Source organism: Entelurus aequoreus, unplaced genomic scaffold (genome assembly GCF_033978785.1).
Source record: "Entelurus aequoreus isolate RoL-2023_Sb unplaced genomic scaffold, RoL_Eaeq_v1.1 HiC_scaffold_36, whole genome shotgun sequence".
Classification (NCBI taxonomy): Eukaryota; Metazoa; Chordata; class Actinopteri; order Syngnathiformes; family Syngnathidae; genus Entelurus; species Entelurus aequoreus.
The window spans coordinates 424,177-443,831 of NW_026907968.1; the positions used below are offsets into that span (position 1 = coordinate 424,177).

At 38.2% G+C, this 19,655-nt stretch overlaps 1 protein-coding gene across 3 annotated transcripts in view; it reads left to right on the forward strand.

Annotated features, from left to right (window-relative positions):
• Nucleotides 1-1,425: 1,425 nt before the first annotated feature.
• LOC133645314 (mitochondrial carrier homolog 2-like) overlaps nt 1,426-19,655 on the forward strand; it is a 28,591-nt gene continuing 10,361 nt past the window's right edge. The window contains exons 1-8 of one of the 3 annotated variants that reach the window (XM_062040195.1): nt 1,426-1,668; nt 2,883-2,967; nt 4,031-4,137; nt 10,606-10,631; nt 14,988-15,054; nt 15,297-15,354; nt 18,063-18,114; nt 18,192-18,251. In XM_062040195.1, coding sequence (XP_061896179.1) covers nt 1,582-1,668; nt 2,883-2,967; nt 4,031-4,137; nt 10,606-10,631; nt 14,988-15,054; nt 15,297-15,354; nt 18,063-18,114; nt 18,192-18,251 — 542 coding nt within the window. In that variant the 5' untranslated portion in view covers nt 1,426-1,581. Of the gene's footprint in view, nt 1,669-2,882; nt 2,968-4,030; nt 4,138-10,605; nt 10,633-14,987; nt 15,055-15,296; nt 15,355-18,062; nt 18,115-18,191; nt 18,252-19,655 lie in introns of all 3 variants that reach the window. The other 2 variants (XM_062040196.1, XM_062040197.1) reach the window with 2 other exon arrangements.

Sequence of the window (19,655 nt, forward strand, 5' to 3'; positions counted from 1 at the left end):
TGGTAGGATTTACAGCGCTAGGTCTGGCTGGTGTATGCATAGATGGACACACTGGACCTGCACTGTCACTTCATTAATGACTCACTGGGGCACCACCCATCGAGTAGTTTCTTTTTTTAAATGTTGATTTTTTTTTTTTAAAACATTGCACTTAACTTATATGCAGGCTAACAAAAAATATACTTTTACATTTTCAGTACTGTGAACTGATTAATTTAATAGGAAGAAAGTAGGAAACTATATTTAAGTAATTTAAGGTTGCTGAGCAAGATTACAAAAACAAAAAACATGGTAACAGTGACGACGTGCACGAACATAACTGCTGTAAAACAAGTTGGCAGTAGGGATGTGCGTATCGATCCTGTGGTATCGATATATCGATACTCACACGCTACTCATTTGGCATCACTTTTCTGAAAAAAGTATCGATATAAACCAAAAAACGGCGTGTGGGGGGTGCAAGCATCACTTTCAGATGTTTTTGATGACTTACTTAACTTACTATGTGCTGGGACACCCCTGTATACCTGGCAGAGTATAGAGCTGGCCCAGTCACGTCACAGGAGACAGCGAATGAGCGTCGTCAACGTGCAACACACACACAGCCAGCCGACAGCGATGCAGCCAGGCATATCCAGTGTTGTCCAATTGTTGACTTAAAACAGGCATTGTTTTTTTTTTTTTTAGTAATGTTTACTGAATATTTTTGTTTAAATGATTATCCTAAATTCAAATAATTTCCACACAGGGGAATTTACTGTTAGTTGAAAATTGCTTGAGTATTTAAAACAAGATAAGAAAGAGATACAATTTGGAGATTCTTCATCTTTGCATTAAAGTTTTATTTTTTTCCAAGAAAATCTTGAATATATGATTGAATGTGATTTTGGTTTTAATCTAGAACATGATTTCTTACATTTCAAAAACATTAGCCTATTTCATATTTCATTAATTGCTAATTATATCACAAACTTTAAAAAATAACTGCAGCTTCTTGCAATTCGGATTTGACTGTTAATTGGAAAGCCCTAATATTTAATTATTATTATATATAATATATAGTTATTATTATATATAATATTTAATTTATTTTTCATATTTATGTTATTTATTTTAATTTTACTTTTATTATATATTGACCATAACAAATGTGGTATAAATGGTCTGTATTTGTCTTGTGATGTGTCTTAAATAATAACAATAGTAATAATATTTTTGACTGACAAAAAAATTGCCAATAAGATATTATTGGTATCGGTATCGATGAAAATGCAAGAAAAAGTATCGATATCGTATCGAATCCTAAAACTGTGGTATCGCCCAGCCCTAGTTGGCAGGAAGGGACGTTTTATCTGCGCATGCGTGTACCGATCAGGTCTACCGGCTAGTTTTGTAAATGTATCGATGTATATATTACAGTAATTAAACTGTTTTCAGTTTATGCGTGGACATGGATATTTTCATTATACGTGGACAAATAACTTTTATTAAACGTTAAAGAAACATTTTCGTTTGGTATGTAAACGACTCTGTAAGGAAGCAGTAAAACAACAACTTCCGGTGGCATCTGTTGCTGTAAAGATGGCGGACACGTGTGGTCAAGTCATTTTGGGATCCGGGCTTACTGTCCTTTCCCATCCTTTGATGTACATTAAAGTATTGGTTCAGGTAAGATATTTTGGATTTAATGTGGTTATCAAACTGTCGTCACAATAGTCCGGGACTGATAGAAAGAATGCTGCTTATTAGTTAGCTCGCTTTTCACTTAAAAGTAAAATTGATCAAATAAACGTTTTTTATATAGTGTCATCCACCAGATAGTAGATGAAGTGTAAACATACAATCCGTGTTTTCATTACACTAGGATTTTGTCTAGTGCTCAACATATTAACGCTTTAATAAGATCAACTTCCGTATGACCTTCTCTTAGCTTACAACTCAGTTGAGGGTACAAATCGGGCGGGTTTATCCATTTGATTTGCAGTATCGTATTTAAAAGAACGTTGATATATAGCTGTAAGTCAAGGTGTTATTCATTTTGTGAGCTGTGTTATCAAAAGTGTGTAATGTCTTGGGTCCGTCGTATGTGTTTACACAATGGACTTCTACAAAATCGCATCAAATTTGATAAAAGGACAAGTACTACGGTATAAAGTACGACTTTTTCGTACGCGTCTCCGACTATTTTATACAGCATTGTCAAAACTAACCAGACACAGCAAGCTAGTGATGAGTCGTTAACCAACGATTTAGCAGTACAGCAGGCTCTACGAATTGAGAGTATTCGCTTTTAGTTTGGTGCCTTTTTTTTAGGTTAAAGCTGCTGAAAAGGACGGATCTTTGTAGAGAGCTTTGCCAAAAGAAACGGCTCCCTTAAAAGAAAAAACGTTCCTATCACTACAGCCAACATGTCTCTCTTATCTTATCTTGCTTTCATTTTGTTTGGAACTAGCAAAGGGTTCCAATGTGCATTACCACCACCTACTTGGAGTCGAGTGCAACGGTTAAGAACGCAGCTGGTTAGAGGTTATATGTATTGATGAGTTGATTTACAAAATATTAAAAACATACTTAAATGCTTCTAAAATGTTCTCAATAATTGTAATTGACATTTTTAATGATACAAATACATTTAATTGAATATCACAAACATTGTCATACACTCGTGGTTATTAAGAATACAATTCATATAGCAAAATATTGTATTTTCTTTTAGCTAATGTCAATAATGTTCTTCGTTGTTTGCAAAAATGTGGTTTCATATTTGGGTAAATATACTGACAATTATGTGTAATTAATTTATTAGAAATGTAACTTATTCTGAGACTTTAAAAAGCAAGTAAGATGCCTAAATGTGATGTCATTATTGTGGTTGTTTATAGGTGGGACACGAGCCACTCCCTCCTACCCTGGGGCGGAATTTATTTGGCAGACAAGTCTACCAGTTACCTGGACTGTTTGCTTATGGTAAGCGTAACTCTTGCAAGGATAAATTAAAGTAAAATATACAATTGGAGTAAACTCACATCACGTCAGCAGCTAGTTCCATGACCTCGTTTACACTGCACACAAATTCAGATTTTTGGCCCTCAAGTGACACAGATCAGATATGTTTTGCAAGTCAAAATGCTCCGAAGTGCTTCAAAGCTGATCTTTTTCTGATTTGGGCCACAACAGGATGTAGTCCAAATCCGTTTGGAATCTGATCTTTTTAAATGTGACTGGCAAATGGCAATGCGACCTGATTGCGACTTTTAATGCGTGCGCATTTACAGTCGTGCTCAAAAGTTACACTTGTAAAGAACATAATGTCATGGCTGTCTTGAGTTTCCAATAATTTCTACAACTCTTTATTTTTTTGTGATAGAGTGATTTGAGCACATACTTGTTTGTCACAAAAAATATTGATGAAGTTTGGTTCTTTTAGGAATTTATTATGGGTCTACTGAAAATGTGACCAAATCTGCTGGGTCAAAAGTATGCATACATCAATGTTAATATTTGGTTACATGTCCCTTGGCAAGTTTCACTGCAATAAGGCACTTTTGGTAGCCACACAAAACAGGCCCAGAGCAAAATACTACCACCACCATGCTTGACAGTAGGATTGGTGTTCCTGGGATTAAAGGCCTCACCTTTTCTCCTCCAAACATATTGCTGGGTATTGTGGCCAAACAGCTCAATTTTTGTTTCATCTGACATTACATGGACAAAGACAAGACCTTCTGGAGGAAAGTTCTGTGGTCAGATGAAACAAAAATTGAGCTGTTTGGCCACCATACCCAGCAATATGTTTGGATGTTTGGGTATTGTACACATAGCGTGCGCGATATACATGTACATATATTGGTCAGATGTGTCATGTGACTAAGCTACTGTTTCCCGAACGTTTTCTTTAAATTGTCTTTGAACTATAATTATACATGTTTGTATTCTGTAATCCGCATACATAACTTTCCACTCAAACCATATCTACATTGTTGTTGCCTTTGCATCTTTTTATGTTCATTGTGTTTATTTCACATTTCAGCCAAACACATCATCAAGATTGATGGAAAAGTTGGTCTCTTCAAGGGGCTAGGGCCAAGGCTTTGTGCTGGGACCCTTGGCACTGTTGTGCACAGTAAAATAGTACAGGTATGTTTTGATAGACAAGAAGTATTGAAAATCTAATCACACCTAATCAACAATAAATGTATACAGTAGTACCATAGATTATAATAGATTCTACAACATTCAGCAATACATATAATTAACTATCACCGATACGTTATTACTTTATGTATATCAAGGGATAAATTATGAGGTGTACATTTTAGTCAAAACGTTCAGACAGCTATGTATATGTATACACCAGAAGTTAACTTAATTCAAACATGTCAAAGTTATGTTATGAATTAAAAGTGTTACAATTATAAAAAATAAATGATAAATGGGTTATACTTGTATAGCGCTTTTCTACCTTCAAGGTACTCAAAGCGCTTTGACAGTATTTCCACATTCACCCATTCACACACTGATGGCGGGAGCTGCCATGCAAGGCGCTAACCAGCAGCCATCAGGAGCAAGGGTGAAGTGTCTTGGCCAAGGACACAACGGACGTGACTAGGATGGTAGAAGGTGGGGATTGAACCCCAGTAACCAGCAACCTTCCGATTGCTGGCACGGCCACTCTACCAACTTCGCCATGCCGTCCACAATGCAAATTGTTCGTGTTTCTGTGACGGATTTTGTGTAAGTGTACGCACACTTTGTGCATGTACAGTACATCCAGAAAGTATTCACAGCGCTTTGCTTTTTTCAACTTTTATGTTACATACAGCCTTATTCCAAAATAGAATAAATTCATTTTTGTCCTCAAAATTCTATACACAACACAATACCCCATAATGAAAATGTGTTAAGTTTTTGTTTTTTTAGATATTTTTGAAATAAAAAAAAATCGCTAAGAAATTACATGTACTGTCTTTGCGCAATTCTTCGTGGTGCACCTTTGGCAGCAATTACATCCTCAAGTCTTTTTGAGTATGATGCCACAAGCTTGGCGCACCTATCGTTTGGGCATTTTCGCCCATTCCTCTTTGCGGCCCCTCTCAAGCTCTATCAGGTTGGATGGGAAGCGTCGGTGCACAGCCGTTTTCAGTTTCCTACAAAGATGTTGAATCGGATTCAAGTCTCTGGCGAGTCCACTAGGGTATTTACAGAGTTGTCCTGAAGCCATTCTGTTGATATCTTTCTGGTTGTGGGCTTAGGGCCGATGTCCCTCTAAAACATTACCGTCGCCCCAGTTTGAGTTCAATCGCCCCCTGGAGCAGGTTTTCATCCAGGATTTCTCTGTATTTCTCTGCATTCATCTTTTCCCTCTATCCTGACTAGTCTACGGGTGCGTCCCACTGAAAAATATCCCCACAGCATAATGCTGCCACCACAATACTTCACTGTAAGGATGGTATTTGCCTGGTGATGAGAGGTGTCCTGTTTCCTCCAAACATGACATCTGGTATTCATGCCAAAGACTTATATCTTTGTCTCATCGGACCAGATAATTTTGTTTCTTGTTGTCTAAGAGTCTTTCAGGTGCATTTTGGCAAACTTTTACGAAGGAATGGCTTCCGTCTGGCCACCCTACCATACAAGCCTGATTGGTGGTTGAGTTGGTTATTCTTCTGTAAGGTTCTCCTGTCTCCACAGAGGAATGCTGTAGCTCTGACAGAGTGACTTTCGGGTTCTTTGTCACCTCTCTGACTTGACGGTAGGCTTCCTAGAGCCAGCCAGCTCTAGGAAGAGTCCTGGTGGTTCCAAACTTTTCCATTTACGAATGATCGAGGCCACTGCTCATTGGGACCTGCAGGGCAGCAGATATTTGCCTTTACCCCTCCCCAGATTGGTGCCTTGAGACAATCCTGTCTGTTGTCTACAGACAATTCCTTCAACTTCATTTTTGGTTTGTGCTCTGTCATGCATTGTCAACTGTGGGACTTTATATATAGACCGGTGCGTGCCTTTCCAAATCATGTCCAACCAACTGAATTGACCACAGGTGGACTTCAGTTATAGGACTGTCTCAGAAAATTAGAATATTGTGATAAAGTCCTTTATTTTCTGTAATGCAACTAAAAACATGAACTTGTCATACAGTCTGGATTCATTACACATCAACTGAAATATTGCAAGCCTTTTGTCATTTTAATATTGCTGATTATGGCATACAGCTTAAGAAAACTCAAATATCCTATTTCAAAATTGTCATGTTCTGTAGTTTGGATTATGTTTTGTTATTTTCTGGTTGTTTAGACTCTTAGTTCATGTTTACGCTCCCTTGTTTGGTCACCATGGTTACCCATTAGTTTCACCTGTTGCACATTTGGACTCACGCACCTGTCACTAATCATGTCTGTATTATTTAAGCTTGCAGTTACCAGGCTGTCGGCCTGGCGACATTACTTCTGACAACCATGCTATCGGATGTTACTTCTGATACTCATGCCTGTTCCATAGATTATGCTTCATGCCATGCCACGTAAGTTTTTGTTCATTTCATGTCCATAGTTTTGCTCAAGTGCTAGTTTTGTTTCATAGTCAAGTTTGTATCTCCGCCTTGTGCGCGCCTTTTGTTTATTCCTTTGTTAGTGTTAAAATAAATCATGTCCTTACCTTCACGCCATGTCCAGTCCAGTCGTTTTGCACCCAGGGAAAGCATTCCACGCATTAATTTGTGTCGCCATTGTCCATGTCGTGACAAAAATATTAGAATATCATGAAAAAGTATACTAGCAGGCTATTTAAAGGCCTACTGAGATGAATTTTTTTTATTTAAACGGGGATAGCAGATCCATTCTATGTGTCATACTTGATCATTTTGCGATATTGCCATATTTTTGCTGAAGGGATTTAGTAGAGAACATCGACGATAAAGTTGCAACTTTTGGTCGCTGATAAAAAAAGCCTTGCCTGTACCGGAAGTAGCGTGACGTCAACAGTTGAAAGGCTCCTCACATTTTCCTATTGTTTTCAATGCAGCTAGAGCGATTCGGACCGAAAAAGCGACGATTACCCCATTAATTTGAGCGAGGATGAAAGATTCGTGGATGAGGAACGTTAGAGTGAAGGACTAGAATGCAGTGCAAGACATATCTTTTTTCGCTCTGACCGTAACTTAGGTACAAGCTGGCTCATTGGATGCCACACTCTCTCCTTTCTCTATTGTGGATCACGGATTTGTATTTTAAACCACCTCGGATACTATATCCTCTTGAAAATGAGAGTCGAGGACGCGAAATGGACATTCACAGTGACTTTTATCTCCACGACAATACATCGGCGAAGCTCTTTAGCTATTGAGCTAACGTGATAACATCGGGCTCAAATGCAGATAGAAACAAAATAAATAAATCCCTGACTGGAGGGATAGACAGAGGATCAACAATAGTATTAAACCATGGACATGTAACTACACGGTTAATGCTTTCCAGCCTGGCGAAGGTTAAAAATGTTGTTGTTAACGACGCCATTGAAGCTAACTTAGCAACCGGACCTCACAGAGCTATGCTAAAAACATTAGCTATCCACCTACGCCAGCCAGCCCTCATCTGCTCATCAACACCCGTGCTCACCTGCGTTCCAGCGATCGACGGTGCAACGAAGGACTTCACCCGATCACAGATGCGGTCGGCGAGACGGAGGAAGTTAAGGTGAGTTCGGCGGCTAGCGCGTCTGCTAGCCATCTCTGTCTTCCTGGTTGTGTTGCTGTAGCCCGCCGCTAATACACCGATCCCACCTACAACTTTCTTCTTTGCAGTCTCCATTGTTCATTAAACAAATTGCAAAAGATTCACCAACACAGATGCCCAGAATACTGTGGAATTTTGAGATGAAAACAGAGTTTTTTGTATAGGATTTTATGTGTCAACATACTTCCCGTTTCAACGATTGACGTCACGCGCATACGTCATCATACATAGACATTTTCAACCGGAAGTTTAGCGGGAAATTTAAAATTGCACTTTATAAGTTAACCCGGCCGTATTGGCATGTGTTGCAATGTTAAGATTTCATCATTGATATATAAACTATCAGACTGCGTGGTCGGTAGTAGTGGATTTCAGTAGGCCTTTAACTAATCACTTGAATCGTCTAATTAACTCGAAACACCTGCAAGGGTTTCCCTGAGCCTTTATAAACACTCAGCTTGGTTCAGTAAAATAAATCACAAGTATGGGGAAGACTGCTGACCTGACTGCTGTCCAGAGGACCATCATTGACACCCTCCATTAGGAGGGTAAGACACAAAAAGAAATGTATAAAACAGCAAGCTGTTCACAGAGTGCAGTTTCAAAGCACATTAACAAAAAGTCTGTTGGAAGGAGGAAATGTGGCAGGAAACGCTGCACAACCAAGAGAGAGGACCGCCGCCTCAACAGCATTGTGAAGAAGAGCCGCTTCCAGAATTTGAGGGAGCTTCAAAGACAGTGGACTGAAGCTGGAGTCCAGGTATCAAAATTCACTTTTCACAGACGTGTCCGGGAAATGGGCTACAATAGCCGTATTCCCATGGTCAAGCCACAACGGAAGAAGCGTCTGACTTGGGCTATGGAAAAGAAGCACTGGACAGTTGCAGAGTGGTCCAGAGTCCTGTTTTCAGACGAAAGCAAGTTTTGTATTTCATTTGGAAGTCAAGGCGCTAGAGTCTGGAGGAAGGCTGGAGAGGAGCAAAATCCAAGTTGCTTGAAATCCAGTGTGAAGTTCCACAGTCAGCAATGGTTTGGGGAGCCATGTCAGCTGCTGGTGTTGGTCCACTGTGTTTCATCATGTCCAGAGTCAATGCAGTTGTGTACCAAGAGATTTTAGAGCACTACATGCTCCCATCTGTTGAAAAGCTCTATGGAGATGATGATTTCATTTTCCAGCATGATCTGGCACCTGCCCACAGTGCCAAAACCACCAGTAACTGGTGTACTGACCATGGCATTACTGTCCTCGATTGGCTTGCCAACTCCACTGACCTGAACCCCATAGAGAATTTGTGGGGTGTTGTGAAGAAGAAGCTGAAAGACACCAGACCCAATAATGCAAATGAACTAAAGGCCGCTATTGAAGCATAATGGGCATCCATAACACCTCAGCAATGCCACAGGCTGATTGCCTCCGTGCCACGCTGCATTGATGCAGTAATCCGTGCAAAAGGATTCCCAACCAAGTACTGAGTGCATTAATTGACATTTTCAAATGTTTGATTTTGTTTTGCTGTTATAAATCTTTTTTTTTTACTTGGGCTGAGGAAATATTAAAACAATTTGAGATAGGATTTTTGAGTTGTATGCCATAATCAGCAATATTAAAATAATAAAAGGCTTGCAATATTTCAGTTGATGTGTAATGAATCCAGAATGTATGACATTTTCATGTTTTTAGTGGCATTACAGAAAATAAAGGACTTCATCACAATATTAAAATTTTCTGAGACAGTCCTGTAAACTGTAGGAACATCTCAAGAATGATCATTTGAAACAGGATGTCCCTGAACTTATCTTTGAGCTTCATAGCAAAGGCTGTAAATACCTATGTACATGTGATTTCTTAGTTTTTCATTTTTAATACATCTGCAAAAATTTCTTGAGTCCTGAAAATTTAAATTCAAACCGTTGAGGCTGGGCGGAGATATCTGTAAAATAATCTTGCCTTCCCTGTTACTTCCTTCAAACGATCCATTTGAAATTTGCCCATTTGTAAAAAAAATAAAAAAAATTCTAGTGTGACCTCAGTGGATAGCTTCACAAAAGGTAGTTATACTACCATTTGTGAAGCTATCCACTGAGGTCACACTATAATTTTTTTGGATAACCAAAGAGCTTCACGCGAGTTTGCTACTGTAATCAGTGTGATGCTGTAGTCAATAAGCTCTTTATTTTTCTCTATGCTCTTGTTGTAGGGCAGACTGTCTCTTACATGCAAATGCATCCTCTTCCCTTGCCATTTTTAATACAAAGTAGCTTTTAGTTCGAACATATAGACTCGATATGGGAGCGCTAAAAACTACAAAATGGTTAAAGACGCAGTCTAAGTGGAGGTCCGTAAATAACTGCGCATCCTAAAGAGAGGTTCAGAAAGCGGCTTGAAGACGGTATGTAAAAAAGTGAAAGTTAAAGTACCACTGATCGTCACACACACACTAGGTGTGGTAAAATTAACCTCTGCATTTGACCCATCCCCTTGTTCCACCCCCTGGGAGGTGGGGAGCAGTGAGCAGCAGCGGTGGCCGCGCTCTGGAATCATTTCAGTGATTTAACCTCCAATTCCAACCCTTGATGCTGAGTGCCAAGCAGGGAGGTGATGGTCCCATAATCTATACAAAATCTTGACCAAATAAACACCATTACATCGTATATAAACCACAAGGAAGTGTTCTAAATTCAGAAAAATTATAAAATCACCCCTTTAACACACTCCTTTCCAACTGGCTGGGAGTTAGATTTGTCCAAATAAGAATGTCCACCTTTCTGTGACATCAACTGCAACAGCAATGAAGCCTTTTCAACACAACTCAAATATTCATTCAAACAGCATAGCATGTTTTATTCAAATATGTGTTTTTTCCTTTTCCTACAGAAATGTCATGAACATGGGACACTTGAGGTAAGAGTTGATGCTCAGTCCTTTTTCTATTTTGGATAAATAAGATACAAAGAGACACATTTCCTGAGCGATGTGTCTGAATTTAATTTGCATAACTGGCAATGAAGCATGTGCGTTTAATTTTTATAGACGTGGGGTGTTCCGAAAAACATTACATAATAACAGCGTTACTAACATTAGTTTTTCTAGTAACGAGTAATCTGATTACTTTTATGTACTTTAGAACTGATACATTTGATGTAACGTGGCACGCTACTTTTGATGCGGACAAGACAACATTAGAATCCCAGCATGTTTACTTCATGAAGTAGCTTTTTACTAATGCAGGCGGCAGCTATCACACACGGTGCTTGCGCTACTACTACTACAACGGGAATGATGAACATACAAGAAAGTGACAATCATAAACATTATTAATAATAATCATCTTACTATACTCTGTAGAGCTGCGAATCTTTGGGTGTCCCACGATTCGATTCAATATCAATTCTTGGGGCCACGATTCGATTCAATTTTGATTTTTTTTTTTCAATTCAACACGATTCTCGATTCAAAAACGATTTTTTCCCGATTCAAAACGATTCTCTATTCATTCAATACATTGGATTTCAGCAAGATCTACCCCAGTCTGCTGACATGCAAGCAGAGTAGTAGATGTCTGTAAAAAGCTTTTATAATTGTAAAGGACAATGTTTTATCAACTGATTGCAATAATGTAAATTTGTTTTAACTATTAAATGAACCAAAAATATGACTTATTTTATCTTTGTGAAAATATTGGTCACAGTGTGTTGTCAAGCTTATGAGATGCGATGCAAGTGTAAGCCACTGTGACACTTGTTAATTTTGTTTATTTTTATAAATGTCTAATGATAATGTCAATGAGGGATTTTTAATCACTGCTATGTTGAAATTGTAACTAATATTGATACTGTTTTGATAATATTCATTTTTGTTTCACTACTTTTGGTTTGTTCTGTGTCGTGTTTGTGTCTCCTCTCAATTGCTCTGTTTATTGCAGTTCTGAGTGTTGCTGGGTCGATTGGCCTGCAATCCAATTTGGTTTTGGAATTGGATTGCATTGTTATGGTATTGCTGTGTATTGTTTTGTTGGATTGATTAATTTAAAAAAAATAATAATTAAATAAATAAATTTAACAGAAAAAATAGATTTTTTAAAAATGAAAATCGATTCTGAATTGCACAACGTGAGAATCGCGATTCGAATTCGAATCGATTTTTTCCCACACCCCTAATGCTCAGTGTCAGCCATTGACGCATGTTCAATCGCTTTATTATCAGTGAAAATATTCCACAGGTGCTGTAGTTAATAATTGCCTTCCAATCCGCAGACCACTAAGCTAAAACAGCCAATGAGCGCGCCCTCGCTAACTCCATGCTTCACTTGGCAACAGGCACCGCCTTTGAAAAACACACACTCATGCACTCCTCTCTCATGAAACACCTCTAAACTGCATACATCAGCTATATGAAAATTTAAAAAAGTAACACATTATTATTTACTTTCCATAGTAATTAACTAGATCTATTTAGAAAAAACAATTATAATTCAATTACTTTTTTGTTAACGAGTAACTGTAATTAATTACTTTTTGAAAGTCATCTTCCTAACACTGGCTGTGGGAGACAAAAGTGAGCAAAAATCTGAAATGCAAAACAAATATGTTTAGAAATACCAAGGAACTTCATATTTATTTATGTCCAGGGTTGCACTTTACACATCTCTTTGTGAAGTTTGCACGTTGTCCCTGTGCGTATGTAAGTTTTCTATGGTACTGCGACTTCCTCTCACATTCCTAAAGTATGCATGTTAGGTTGAAGACTATACATTGTCAATAGTTATGAATGTGAGGGTCTATATGGGCCTTGCGATTGGCTGGTAACCAGTTGAGTGTGTACCCCGCCTCTCACCCAAAGTCAACTGGGATTGGCTCCAGCTAGCCCACAACTCTAATGAGAATTTAGCAGTATAAAAAATTGGATTGAGTTGCATTCATTTCTGGCCAAGATACTGTGTGGATGACAAGAGTACAACATTTCCCCACTGTCCTTTTTTCCATTTTAATAACGCGTCGGACAGTTCTGTGTGTGTTCCCATTTTAGTAGTTGTGCCAATAATTATTCTAAAACAGATGAATATGTTTTGCCATAACCACAGGATGCTCCTTTTGACATGTTTAACAGGCTTCGTACTGCATCAGTTAGGCTTAAATACCTTGTTGCCAGCTAAAACATAATCAACCCTTGCTTAGTGAGCGTTAAAAAGATGTTTATGTGCACACCTTTTTGCACATGTATGTTTTCTGTGAGATTATTAGTGATTTCTACTTTGATAATTTCAGCATACATGATAGTCCAGCTTTGGAAACTTGAACCCACTGAATGCCAATTATGTCGAGTGGTGCTAGCCCTGAGCTATAAGCCCTTGTTGCACTTTAAGATTTGTTGGAAATGTAAAGTGCTTTATATATAAAATGTATTGATATTATTTTGTGATGTGTTTCACGATGTGCAGGCTGACATCTACTGATGTTGATTTGGTAAACAATGAAACGACATCATGTGAAATAAACATTTTATCTGGTTCCAATTGTATTGTGTTGAAATACTATGGGAGTTTTTGCAGTGGTATTCTGTGAGACCAAGGAGGGTTTTTTTTTATAGTTTTTTACTAGAGTTTTAGAACATTATTTTTACTGAACCTGTACTGTCTACTATTGGGCATAGTGGGGTATGTTTTTTATGAATGTTGAGGGTGCTGTAAATTCTTAGAGTGGTATGTATTTGCTGTGGGTATTAAAAATTCATAATGATCTTGTTTTTTCTTGCTTTCGTCCAATGTTTTGAGTCTTGAGAAGATGTTTCTTTTCTTCTGTAGGGTCTTTTTTAATATTTCATATGTGCTGTTATCTTTTAGCATTGTTTACGTTTGTTTTTCATAGGCATCCGTGTCCATTATTACTGTAGTTATTCCTTTTGTCTGCTGGTATGATGGTGAAGGTTTCGTCTTTTTTCAGTGTAATGATACCTAGTCTTTCCCTTTGTGAGAGTTTTGCTGTTTTTAATATCCCTGCCACTGCGTTGCGTAGCTCCGCCCTCTGCCCCTGCTTGGTTATTTTGTGACACGCCAATTCTGTAGCTAAAATGAAATCTTCTTTTGGCACCTTGTTTCGCGTGATGGCAAAGTTAAAGCCGTGTCCGAGTACATTCTTTTTTGTTTTAGTGAGTGAGTGTACGTGTGGGTCTTCTTTTTTCTTTTTCTGTCGATAAGCTTTTTTAATTCATTCATCCGGCGTCCTTTAGTTACTGTGAATTATTGTTCTTAGATGAGTTTCAGATGTGTTTCCATTAACTTTTGTGTATCGTGTTCTGTTGGGAAGTTTTGCTTGAAGTTTGCTTGGTGATCGTGTCTATTTTGTTCGCTGTCATACGTATCCTTTCCTTCATTAGTTAATTTCAAAGTTATGTTAATGATTTTTTCTGCATTCTTGGTTTTCATGGGGTTTTTTTATGTTGAGGCTTTTTGGCGTAACCTCCTCGTCTCTGCATCGGAGGTTAAAGAGTAGATGGTTTTGTAGAGTGCCCATGTTTTCTCAAGTCTCTCCAAGCGACGGAGGGGTCTAAAAAATGTGTATCCAAGTCTTTTTTTAAGTTGCTCAAAAAGGTTCATTATGTCTTCTCATCCATATACTTTTCAAATGCTCTTTTAGTCAGACAATATTTTCGATATACTGGATGTAATTTTTTACCTGACATGTTTCGACTGCCATCTGAGTCTTCATCAAAAGGGTCACCTGACCTCTGCGATTTGTTGCCTATCAGCTGTTCTTATAGGCGAAACCTAAGAAAACAGCTGATAGGCAACACGTCACAGTGGTCAGTATTTTCTACTGCTTGTCCCTTTTTAGGGTCGCGGGGGGCTGGAGCCTATCCAAGCTGCATTTGGGCGCAGCGCATATAAAAATTGCATTCAGTTTACCTATATTGTCTGACTAAAATAACAAGTATATGAATTAGAAAACATAATGAACCTTTTTGAGCAACAATATCCTTCAACTCCATCACAGAATGAAGAGCAAAAGCATATCTTGTAAATGCATTTACAAGAGTTAGGGTGGGTAAAAATACAGTGCATTCGAAAAGTATGCACATTGCTTCAAGTTTTATAAAACATTTTATGCCACAACTTTATTTTAAAATGGGGGGGGGGATCTGCACCCTATATTGTCAACATGAAAATATTTTTCTCACAATATTTGCAAATCTATTCAAATAAATAAATGATGAAATTGCATGTACAGGAACTAAAAAGGTGTTGTTTTTTTCTTTTTGCGGGTGGTGGCATTTGTGGGACACCAGCAGAAGATTGGTGATGGCTCCGTACAACATGTTGTTAATGAGGTAAGACACATACAGCTTTGTTACAGGAACACTTCCAATATCTTCTTTATGGAACTAACATCTTCATTTTTTCCTTTAATTGCTCGATAGTTAAAAACATTTATTATGCCATCTTATTGAATATACTTTTGTTTTCCTTTTTTAGTCAAGATTTAGCAATAGTTGATCCAATTTTTACCTTATTTACGTTAATCACATTTCCGTTTTGTCTTGTTTTTGTACCCTGTATTCTACCTCCACAGACAACCAAAGAGATGATAGCTCGTTCCTGTGCCACCATAGTTACACATCCTTTTCATGGTATGGTAATGTGACAATTTTTCAATGAATGACAATGACATTTTGTTGCATTCTGAAAACAGGTGCAAAGAGTACTGAAATATTATTGTCAAATACAAGTGCTTGTGGTCCTCAAGTTATGAAAGCTTGCCGTTCTTACGGTGGGAATGAATGTTGGGATATATTGTCTGAACTTAATGCCTAAGTCAGTCACACTGTATACATAACACTTAGAATACATTGCCCATGAAGATTAAATACAAAACAATAAAAAAGAAGACAGAAAAACAGAATTTTATTCTTGCGATTGTTAAAAGGGTGTTGCAAGGGAGGGAGAGACCGGAAGTCTCAATAATGAGACAATTGCACTGCTGAGTTATCAATGTCAATTTCATAGGCGCAGATCCTTTACCATGTTAAAAGGTACCATCATTGTCCTTAATGATGGTCGTGACTTTCGAACAGAGTAGGCAACCAGTGTTTTTTTCTACACTCAATTTCACTTTTTCTTTGTCTTTTTTTCTTTATTTTACACACTCCCATCAGAAGAGTCTGCTTTGCGCTTGGGAGATGTCATGAAGGAAAAAATGTTCACAAAAAAAAAGTCATGTCCTTCCTCAGTGTTGCAACACGACTACATATTCTTCAGCTGCATGCACCAAGTGCATTCTCTTTGTCTTTTAGTACAGTATTAATCATATATTGGCATATATTCATTACCCAGAAATGTTATAACACCAAATGGCATTAAATTCACCTGTAATCATTTTACTCAAGTGTGTCCTGGGTAAGAAGTATTAAAGGAAGTCAAAGTACAGGTCTAAAAATGTATTATTGTAAAAAAAAAACATTGGTTTTAAATGTCCTTAGAGTCAATCAATCTATCGTGAGTTCAATCCCGGCCTCGGGATCTTTCTGTGTGGAGTTTGCATGTTCTCCCCGTGACTGCGTGGGTTTCCTCCGGGTACTCCGGCTTCCTCCCACATCCATACTCCGGCTTCCTCCCACATCCAAAGACATGCACCTGGGGATAGGTTGATTGGCAACACTAAATTGGCCCTAGTGTGTGAATGTGAGTGTGAATGTTGTCTGTCTATCTGTATTGGCCCTGCGATGAGGTGGCGACTTGTCCAGGGTGTACCCCGCCTTCCGCCCGATTGTAGCTGAGATAGGCTTCAGCGCCCCCCGCGACCCCGAAGGGAATAAGCGGTAGAAAATGGATGGATGGATAGAGAAAAGTTCATGTTTAGGGCTGTTCCACATTTTTACTTGGAAAAAAATGTTTTCTTCAATTGTGCAACACCTTTCAAGCGTTTTTTGTCATCATCACAAGGTGATTGTTTATTCATGTTTTTCTACTCTAGCAACTGAGATTTAGGGTGTAGTGAGGTATAATACTTTGAAGAATACGACAAAAAATACAAAACCTAAAAATGACTTGAAATGCAAATAAATGAACACAGAAAACACTCCTTTACAGTAATGCAAGTGGAATGTAATGTATTACTTTCACTTCAAAATAAAACATCTGGATTGGAACATTTTAGAGCCTGATTTACAAAGGATTGGCGTGTACTAAATCATGTGTAAACTTCATGGCACACGCAAAGCTGATCTACTAAACGCGTGCAAAATTATTGTCTGTTAAATGAGCAGAATAAGGTGTATAATCTATTTTGCGTCTGTCTTCATTATTCAAAAAGCAAAATATATGCTGATCATCAAAACGCCTACAATACTGGGAGGAGAAAATAAAAATATTACATTTTGCACGCGTAATGTGATTTATCAACACTCATCACTGTTTTGTGATCAGAAGGACATGCAAACTATCACAGTAACGCATACAGCTGCAGGATCAGTGCTTGCGCTCCGCAGACAGACGATGGACAGACGAGAATCCTCTGTGTGCGTGTCAACATTTTTATCAACACTCATCACTGTTTTGTGATCAGAAGGACATGCAAACTATCACAGTAACGCATACAGCTGCAGGATCAGTGCTTGCGCTCCGCAGACAGACGATGGACAGACGAGAATCCTCTGTGTGCGTGTCAACATTTTGGGCTGACAGAAATAAAAAATATTAGACATACCATCTATTCAGCAATTTCGTTTTATAATGTTATTGCTGCGGCATGACTTCTGGGGCTAATTAAAATTAATTGAATTGATGCGTTTTGGTGTCTGCTGGTGTTTTTTTAATAATGTCATTCTTATTTTGTATGTGTTTTTCTCCTAAATGAAAATGCATGTTGTCCATGAGGCATTTTCTTGTGTTTAAGTCATTGCAGACGCACAAATTCCCTTGTAAAGCCATCCACAGCCTTGCGCACAGAATTAAGTGTCACTGTGGACGTTAATCACATGTATTGTCTGATTGCGATTCAGAAAAGGTGTTACAGATTATAGATGTAGCCTGCTGGTTCAACACATTGCACACAGCTAGGAGCATGATAACATAAATGTGCAGAAATTGATCGTCTCCATGGTAAAAGCACCATATGCATGCAAAATCCTCATTTAAACAAGGCAGTCTCCACCACTTTTCGATTGCACACGCAGTGTTAGTAGATCACACGCAACCCACCCACTCATAGTACACACTATTTAATTTTTTGCACACGCTGTTTAGCATGTGGTATTTGGATCTTAGTAACTCAGGCTCTGAGATTGGTGAAAGTGTTCTGTGTGATTACAATGTTAAGTTTGTTTTTTTTGTCTTTCAGTGATCACATTGCGATGTATGGTGCAGTTTATTGGAAGAGAGATCAAATACAGGTTGCTTTCACCAACATAATATTTTAAGCAAAACTCTGAGACTGCAGAATTCTGAACACATTTGTCATTGTTTTTAGCGGAGTCCTAGATTCCATCACCACCATCTACAGAGAAGAGGGAATTCTGGGCTTCTTCACGTATGTGTATTTTTTAAATATATTGTTATTGCCCGCAATCATTAATGATAATGTGATCATCTGTCAACTTTGTTCAAATAAAGTTTAGGCTAGAAATTGTATCTGAATGCTGAGACATGCAAAGGAAAAACTATATGTGTGTATGTTCGACGGGAAGCATTGGACTTGTGTACACGTGCAATGAGATGTTGAGTAAAGGCGATGATTCGTTGAGACACCAAGAGTAGAGAGCTGCTGTTAGCTGATTTGTTTGAGAACAAATAAGGGAGAGTGTGCATTGTTGCAGGATATGATGATGTGTACGTAGACGTAGTATGTATGGAGTGTAGTATGTATGGCACTGCCCGCCATGTATGGGAACAGCCTTAATAGGTTTACGTCAACCGCAAGCAAGCGACATCGTGCTCTCCACGAACACATGTTGTTACTTTTTCGCCGGTTTGTTTCCTGTGTGGAGGTTGCAGTGTACTCTACACCGGTTCGCTCTTCATCCTGTAAAACATTTTGCAGTGTATGCATGACAAGTCCCTTCAAAAAAATGTTTACCCCATGGACTGCAAATGCTGTGATATGGTCAGCTTGTAATACATTATTTCTTCCAAATTGTTCAGAGTGCATACAGTACAGCCTGCTTCAGCAAACGCCTTCGCATCTGGTTTCAGATCAACATTTGTGATATAAATTACTGTTTTAACGCAGCAGCTGCAATAACACTCCCCTTCTCATTAGTATCGTTCTTTGCAACGATGACGCCACGCACCCAACCCTGACAGAGCTAAAAAAAAAAGCAGGTGTTCAAAGTGCAGCCCTGGATTTATGGGAACATGACACATGGGAAAAATTTACAAAATAACTGCATAATGGGGAAAAATAGAGCAAAGGCATACAGTTGTGGTCAAAAGTTTACATACACTTGTAAAGAACATAATGTCATGGCTGTCTTGAGTTTCCAATAAGTTCTACAACTTTAATTTTTTTCTGATAGAGTGATTAGCACATACTTGTTAGTCACAAAAAACATTCATAAAGTTTGGTTCTTTTATGAATTTATTATGGGTCTACTGAAAATGTGACCAAATCTGCTTTGTCAAAAGTATACATACAGTAATGTTAATATTTGATTACATGCAATAACGTGCTTTTGGTAGCCATCTACAAGCTTCTGGCAATCTTCTGGTTGAATTTTTGACAACTCCTCTTGACTAAATTGGTGTAGTTCAGCTAAATTTGTTGGTTTTCTGACATGGACTTGTTTCTTCAGCATTGTCCACATGTTTAAGTCAGGACTTTGGGAAGGCCATTTTAAAACCTTAACTTAACCTTAACACATAACTTTCCTCCAGAAGGTCTTATCTTTGTCCATGTACGGTAATGTCAAATTAAACAAAAATTGAGCTATTTGGC